The sequence below is a fragment of the Macaca mulatta genome, chromosome 5, assembly GCF_049350105.2.
Source record: "Macaca mulatta isolate MMU2019108-1 chromosome 5, T2T-MMU8v2.0, whole genome shotgun sequence".
In the NCBI taxonomy this organism is placed as follows: domain Eukaryota; kingdom Metazoa; phylum Chordata; class Mammalia; order Primates; family Cercopithecidae; genus Macaca; species Macaca mulatta.
The window spans coordinates 59,889,698-59,897,744 of NC_133410.1; the positions used below are offsets into that span (position 1 = coordinate 59,889,698).

At 39.9% G+C, this 8,047-nt stretch overlaps 2 protein-coding genes across 2 annotated transcripts; both read left to right on the forward strand.

Moving 5' to 3' along the window:
- The first annotated feature begins 340 nt into the window (after positions 1-340).
- On the forward strand, positions 341-3,148 carry PPBP (pro-platelet basic protein). Its single transcript, XM_001102705.5, has 3 exons — positions 341-627; positions 931-1,066; positions 1,209-3,148. The coding sequence occupies exons 1-3, from the start codon at positions 480-482 to the stop codon at positions 1,309-1,311; spliced, it is 387 nt and encodes a 128-aa protein (XP_001102705.1). The 5' UTR covers positions 341-479; the 3' UTR covers positions 1,312-3,148.
- Positions 3,149-6,145: 2,997 nt separating this feature from the next.
- On the forward strand, positions 6,146-7,645 carry PF4 (platelet factor 4). The gene is made up of 3 exons (XM_001102788.5): positions 6,146-6,859; positions 7,177-7,303; positions 7,429-7,645. The coding sequence occupies exons 1-3, from the start codon at positions 6,769-6,771 to the stop codon at positions 7,514-7,516; spliced, it is 306 nt and encodes a 101-aa protein (XP_001102788.2). The 5' UTR covers positions 6,146-6,768; the 3' UTR covers positions 7,517-7,645.
- Positions 7,646-8,047: the final 402 nt, after the last annotated feature.

Genomic DNA, 8,047 nt, shown 5'->3' on the forward strand with positions numbered 1-8,047 from the left:
CTTTCAAGGGCCACATGTTTGTGCCTCCAGGTGCTCCTAAAGTTTTTATTAAGCCTAAAAACTGCATTATAGAAATGGCAGGGCGTATTGTTATAAATCACACAAAGAAAACGCATGTAGTATTTCAGTCTAGTTCTTACCTTCTTGAACGGAGTTCTTACATATGTGTAAGACAGATAGGTGTTGAGAAAGGGACAGTAGGAATGTGAAGGGATGCATAATATGCAACCTAGTAACAATTTTGACCTCTCTGGTCTTTCTCTGGGTTGGGCACAGCTTCAAATGCTTATGTGTGTATCACCACATACCCCCACTTCCTCCTTCCCTACCTCTTCCTTCTTACTGGCTTTGAGAGAGAGCATATAAATGACATCTTCAGGGCATGGGAAGCCACTTATCTGCAGACTTGTGGGCAGTAACTCACCCTCACTCAGCGGTCTTCTGGCTCTGGAAACAACTCTAGCTCAGCCTTCTCCACCATGAGCCTCAGACTTGATACCATGCCTTCCTGTAACAGTGCCAGACCACTTCATGCCCTGCAGGTGCTGCTGCTTCTGTCACTGCTGCTGACTGCTCTGGCTTCCTCCACCAAAGGACAAACTAAGAGAAACTTGGCGAAAGGCAAAGGTAGAGGCCCTGCTTCCCTGCACCTGTTGCTGTTTCTGCTACACCTGTGTCTGGGGTAAAAATTAGCTTTGTGCCTCTGGGGCTGGAGAGTGCCATTAAATCAACAACTCCAATTGGAGGAGGCACATGGGGGGGTCACTTCTCACTTCCTGTGTGCTGGGCATTCTGCTGGGCACTTTACTAAAGCTTTACAGATCATATTCACAATAGCTTCATGAGAGAGGCACAATTACCCTCAATCGGCAAATAAGGGACCTGAGGAAAATATTCATGGCCACCAATAGGTAACATTTTCTACCCTAGAGGAAAGTCTAGACAGTGAGTTGTACACTGAACTGCGCTGCTTGTGTATGAAGACAACCTCTGGAATTCATCCCAAAAACATCCAAAGTTTGGAAGTGATCGGGAAAGGAATCCATTGCAACCAAGTCGAAGTGATGTAAGTTGCTGTTTCTGTGCTATTGCTTTATCAGGGAAACCCTTTACCTCCATCCGCATATGCACTCGTTTCCTCCAGTCTCATGGATTAGTTCTGATATTCAGGCCAGGACACCAACAGATAACCCTGTTCTCTCTTGCAGAGCCACATTGAAGGATGGGAGGAAAATCTGCCTGGACCCAGATGCTCCCAGAATTAAGAAAATTGTACAGAAAAAATTGGCAGGTGATGAATCTGCTGATTAATTTGTTCCGTTTCTACCAAACTTCTTTAACTCCCAGAAAGGGTAGAATTTTGAAACCTTGATTTTCTAGAGTTCTCATTTATTCGGGATACCTATTCTTACTGCATTAAAATTTGGATATGTGTTTCATTCTGTCTTAAAAATCACATTTTATTCTGAGAAGGTTGGTTAAAAGATGGCAGAAGGAAGATGAAAATAAATAAGCCTGGTTTCAACTCTCTAATTATTGGCTAAACATTGGACTGTGCTTTGCATTTTTTTCTTTAAAAATTTCTATTTAAACACAGCTTGGTTGATTTTTCCTGCTCTGCTTTATGGTTACTAGACATACTCATGGAGATTATCAGATATCATAATGGGCAATGATAATAAGAATCACATGGAGCCCAGCAGAGAATATTTGCTCAATACATTTTTGTTAATATATTTAAGAACTTAATATAGTCTCTCAGTGTCTTAGTCCTAGGATGTCTTATTTAAAATACTCCCTGAAAGTTTATTCTGATGTTTATTTTAGCCATCAAACCCTAAAATAATAAATTGGTATATATGAGTCTTATAATCTGTGGTTAGTTTAAAGTGAATGTATTTGCCACTAGTAAAACAAAAATACATGATGAAAATGAATTAACATACCTATATAGTAACAATTCTAGCATTAGAATAAGCCTTATAAATAAGTACAATATAGGACTTCAACCTTACTAGACTCCTAATTCTAAATTCTGCTTTTTTAATGAACAGAACTTTCATTCATTTTTAAACCCTAAAATTTAAACCCACACTATTCTTACAAAAATATTCACATGAAATAAAAATTTGCTATTGATTTGTTGTCATATATTATTAATTTTAACAGGATTGTTGGGGAAAAAAACTTTAATTTTCCTTTTTTTATACTTGGTATTTCACAGTATGACCAACAAAAGTTACTAAATTGATGATCTGTGTCATTCTCAATGTAGTATGATAATAGTTCCAATTTATTAATCATTTTAATATGCCAGGAATACTAAGTGTTTTGCATGCATGAACTAAACAATTTTTTAAAAGATAGATATGATCTGGTTAAAAGCACGTCCTCTGGAAAAATGGGGATAATAATATTGCCTCCCTCATAGAGTTTATGGAAGGATTAAAAGAGTTAATAAATTTAAGGCATTTAAAATAATGTATGTCACAAATAAGCCATATATAAATGTTAGTAATTGTTTCTTATGATTATTATTATCCTCCCCCTCATTACAGAAGAGAAAAATCAAGTTTATAGAGTTTAAAATACTTGCCCACTTTTAGCTAACTAAGTAGGTAACAGAGTGGTAATTTCAAATTGTGCTCTTAACTGCCACACCACAGTGCTTTCCTCAACTCTTCTTTCTCTAATGAAGAGATTACATTACATATAACGTAGTATTATTCACATACATAATACAACTTGATACCTAAATAGCGTATTGTATATACTATAATAATTATAGGATATCAGGCATCTCACTCATTATGTCTGGTGGTTTCCCACTGAAACTTGACAAGACCAGCTCCTGAGACATGGCACAGTGTTGACACCATGTTTATACCTCCTGAGATGCAGATGTCTTCTGTTTTTGTGTGCATGTATTGAGTTATTCTGTTTACATTCAGGGAAAGAGTAATTTAGTTGCCACTCAGTGCCACCTGGATTCCTTTACACTGCAAACATTGAAATCTGTGTGTAAGATTGTACAAACCTAGCGTGTTGCCCATCCATATGCAAAATCATCCCTCCCCTTCATTCTCTCTGCCGCTAACTCAGAAGGGGCTTCAAGTCTCAGGTTAATAAACATATATGAATTACAAAATGTTCTGCAACAGTCATTGTGTTCGATACAGGATGTTCATAAATACATTCATGTTTTGCTCATCAATTGGGATACATTCTGAGAAATGCATCATTAGGTGATTTTATCATTGTGTGAACATCATAGGCTGTGCTTACACAAACCTAAATGGTATAGCCTACTACAAGCCTAGGCTATATAGTATAGCCTATTGCTCTTAGGCTAGAAAACTGCACAGCATTTTACTGTGGTGAATACCATAGGAAGTTGTAACACAATGGTAAGTATTTGTGTATCTAAACATATGTAAATGTAGAAAGATATAGTAAAAATATGGTATAAGAGAGTAAAATCGTACACCTGTATAGAGCAGTTACCACAAATGGAGTTTGTAGGACTGCAAGTTTCTCTGGATGAGACGGAATGTGAGTGGTGAGTGAACATGAGTGCCTGGGACATGACTGTACACTTCTTTAGGCTTTGTAAACACTGTACACTTAGGCTACACTAAATTTATAAAAATATTTTTTCTTCAACAAATTAACCTTAGATTACTGTAATTTTTTATTTTTAAACTTTTTAATTTTTAAACATTTTGACTTTTGTAACAACACTTTAAACGCATTGTACAACTGTACAAAAATGTTTTTTCTTTATATCGTCATTCTATAAGCTTGTTTTCTATTTATTTATTTATTCATTTATTTTAGAGATGAAGTCTTTCTCTGTCACCTACACTGTAGTGCAGTGACATGATCACAGCTCACTACAGCCTCAAACTCTTGGGCTCAAGTGATCTTCCTTGATCTTCACTCCAGATGTGTACCATCATGCCCAGCTAATTTTTGAAAACTGTTATTGAGAAGGGGACTCATTTGGTTCCCAGGCTGCTTTCGAACTCCTGATCTCAAGTGATCCCCCTGCCCCAGCCTCTCAGGCTGGGATTACACCTGTGAGCCATAGAGCCTGGCTAATTGTTTTTTGTTTTCTTTTGTATTTTTTATTTTTCACACTTTTCTGTTAAAATTAAGATGCAAAAACTCATATCAGCCTAGGCCTACATGGAGTCAGGATCATCAGTATCACTATCTTCCAACTCCCTGTTTTGTCGCACTAGAAGGTCTTCATGGGCAATAATACGCATGGAGCTGCCATCTCCTATGATAACAGACAGAAGATAACAACTCATACTTCCCGAAGGATCTGTCTGAGACTGTTTCACAGTTAATGTTTTTTCTATAACTAGTAGAAGGAGTATACTCTAAAATAATAATAAAAGGTATAGTTAGTAAATACGTAAACTAGTAACATAGTTGTTTGTTATTCTGATCAAGTATTGTGTACTATACATAATTGTATGTGCTATATACTTTATAGAACTGGCAGTGCAGTGGGTTTGTTTACACCAGCATCCCACAAACATGTCAGTAATACACTGCTTCTTATGACTTTACAACCGTGAGGCAGTAGGAATCACATCACTAGGCAACAGGAATTTATCAGCTTCATTATAATCTTAAGGGACCACTGTCATATATGCAGTCTATGATTGACCTAAATGTTGTTATGTGCTACACTACTGTATATAAGTCACAGAGAATTGCACTTGAAAAGATCACTATGCGGTAGGAGAGGCAGATAAGTAGGCAAATAATTGCAACTATATATTACACATGCTAATATATGTATGCTTCAGTTGCTTGAAGGAGCAGATACATGAGCATGTTAAAACTTCATCATCATCGTTTTCAACTCATCATCTTTGCTAAGGTAGCACTTTGAATTGAGTCTATACCAGTACACTGAAACAGTGATAAATGTTATAATCTCTGATTTCATAGTGTTTTCCAGTTTAGGAAACAAAACCATTTTTAACACTCTGAAATACACACATACACACACACATATGTATCTCTGTGTAATGTGTGTGTGTGTGCGTGTGTGTGCATGTGTGTTACCTGTGAGGAACAGGAAAAACAGAGCTCTGCAAGATAGAAAGGCAAGAGAACATGATTGCGTAGAGTTGTCAGGGAAGGCCCCTCTGAGGAACTGATACTTAATCCAACTCCAGAAGTATAAATAAGTCTTAGTCAGCTGAAAAGGCAGGTGGTGGGAGAGTAGGAGGAAGAAACTACTCAGCTCAACAATTAAATTGCATATTTCTATAGAAGTCCAGTCCTACCATGTATTAGAATATCAGCTTTTCCATGCAGTGGTCTCCTGACACCCTTCACCACTGTTAATCAATGTGACAGAGAACCTCTGACTTTGGGTTGAGGGTGTACTTTGCCCTAATAAAGGGCCAAAGTCATTCTTTTTCAGAGAAGGGAAGACAGTCCACAGCGATCTCTTCTCCTTTCCTGTGTGGGATTCTATTGCATCTCCTCCACTCTCACCTTCCATTATTCTCACATTCAACTCCCAGATGCCCTGAATCCCCCCGCAGAAACCATCACTGCTCCCCGCCAACAGTTCAGCCCATCTCACCCTGTCACTGGCACTGGCTGAAGACACAGCAGGCACTGGGAGACATGGCCTGGGAAACTCTTGTCTTCCCTTCTGGACTGTTATTCAGCATGGAAACAATGAAGAAACAGCCAGGCACTAAGCTTTTACAAAAAGAATGCATTCAAATATTACTTCCGCAATTTTTCCAAGAGTACAAGTAATGGGAAAACAGACCTTGCGTCCCATAGCATACTGGGTAATTGTTGGTGGAGCCTGGCAAATCCCATCTAGAGACTAAGGAATTTGTCCACATTCAGGTGAAATTCAGAAGAGTCATTGCTAGAGAACAAATTAAACTTATTAGCAGCAGAAAACAATTGCAAATAACACACCCTTCACACACAAAGCCACCAAACTCAGTAGGAAGCATTGGTAGTTGCAGCTGGGAGGTTGGAAAGGAAACAGAACTGTCAGGGTCCTGAAGGTGCCTAGTGTGTAATTTGCATGATGACAACAGAGAACTCTATTATTAATACAACACAAAAAAAATTCCTCTTCTGACTCAAGTTCTGTTTCTAACTCTACAAATGTGCTTGTATGTAAGTTGAGGTTGGAGGTCCCAGCCAAGGCAGCTGCCCAGAGCCCTTTTCTTTCTTTCTCTCTCTTTCTTTCTTTCTTTCTTTCTTTCTTTCTTTCTTTCTTTCTTTCTTTCTTTCTTTCTTTCTTTCTTTCTTTCTTTCTTTCTTTCTTTCTTTCCTTTCTTTCTTTCTTTCCTTTCTTTCTTTCTTTCTTTCTTTCTTTCTTTCTTTCTTTCTTTCTTTCTTTCTTTCTTTCTTTCTCTCTTTCTCTCTTTCTTCTTTTTCTTTCTCTCTCTCTCTTTCTTCCTTTCTTTTCTTCCTTTCTTCCTTTCTTTTCTTTCTCTTTCTCTCTTTCCTCCTCTTTCCCCCTCTTTCCCCCTTCCCCCCCTCCTCTTTCTTCTTTATTTTTTTGTAATCTTGGCTGGCCAGAGCCCAAGTCTTCCCAGCAGTATCTTAGTTTCCGCACCGCAGTTCCTTGCTGTCCACTTCAGGCTTCCGGACTGGAAGGACAGCCGGCGATAAAACGCGCCTGGTGAGGCTCAGGAGTCACTGTCCACAGAGACCCAGCCCGACTTTCCCATCGTACTGAGATCCTGCTGGAAACTCTGCTGCAACATGAGCTCCACAGCCCGGTTCTGCCCCTCACGCCCCGTGCTGCTGTTTCTGGGGTTGCTGCTCCTGCCAGTTGTGGTCGCCTTCGCCACAGGTGAGAGCAGAAGCAAGGCTGTGAGGGCCGCCAGCGGCGAGGGGGAGTCCGGGAAGCCCTGGGGCTGGGGAGTCCTCTAGCATCATGATCGCAGCTACACTTAACCGAGCGCCTGCTGACTGTCAGGGCACAGTGACAGGCGCTGCACCTGCACTTCGCACCTGGTCGGCACAACTTCCGTCTGAGGGAGGTATGATTTACGGCTAAGGAAAAGAAGGCTGAAGGTAGTGGAGAAAGTCCCTAAAGTACCTCTGGCTACTCATGGAGTCACCATTCCGTCCCCTCCTCCTCTCTTACCCCCTCCCTTTTCCCCTCAGCTGAAGCTGAAGAAGATGGGGACCTGCAGTGCCTGTGTGTGAAGACCACCTCCCAGGTCCGTCCCAGGCACATCACCAGCCTGGAGGTGATCAAGGCCGGACCCCACTGCCCCACTGCCCAACTGATGTGAGTCCTTGCACTGCATCACTCAGTGCCCCGGCTCAGTGCCTCCTCTGCCCATCCTTCTCCTTTTTAATGCCATCTGCAAACTCAAGAACTGAAGGTCACATCTCTTCTCTTTTCCTTGCCAGAGCCACGCTGAAGAATGGGAGGAAAATTTGCTTGGACCTGCAAGCCCCGCTGTACAAGAAAATAGTTAAGAAACTTTTGGAGAGTTAGTTACTAGCTGTCTAAGTGTGTGCATTTGCTATGTAATATACTTTTTTTTTTTCCAGTTTCAATCTAACTGTGAAAGAACCTCTGATATTTGTGTTATCCTTATGATTTTAAATAAACAAATTAAATCAAGTTGTAGTATAGTCAAAATACTTCTTAATAATAGTGCAAAAATTGTATTGACACATAATTTCATGGAAGAAAAAAATTCCGGTATTTTAAGCAAAAAGTATTTTGAAGGAAGGTTTGAATACTGGTTTTGCTTGGTATTACATGTTGGCTGATACATATTCATGCATTTACATGATTGCAGTACTTTATAGCTACAATTTACCTGGACGATTATTATTACCTTTGCCAATAAATATTAGTAGCACTTATGTATTACTAGATGGCTTTTAAAAAAATTATGTAGGCCGGGCGCGGTGGCTCAAGCCTGTAATCCCAGCACTTTGGGAGGCCGAGACGGGTGGATCACGAGGTCAGGAGATCGAGACCATCCTGGCTAACACAGTGAAACCCCGTCTCTACTAA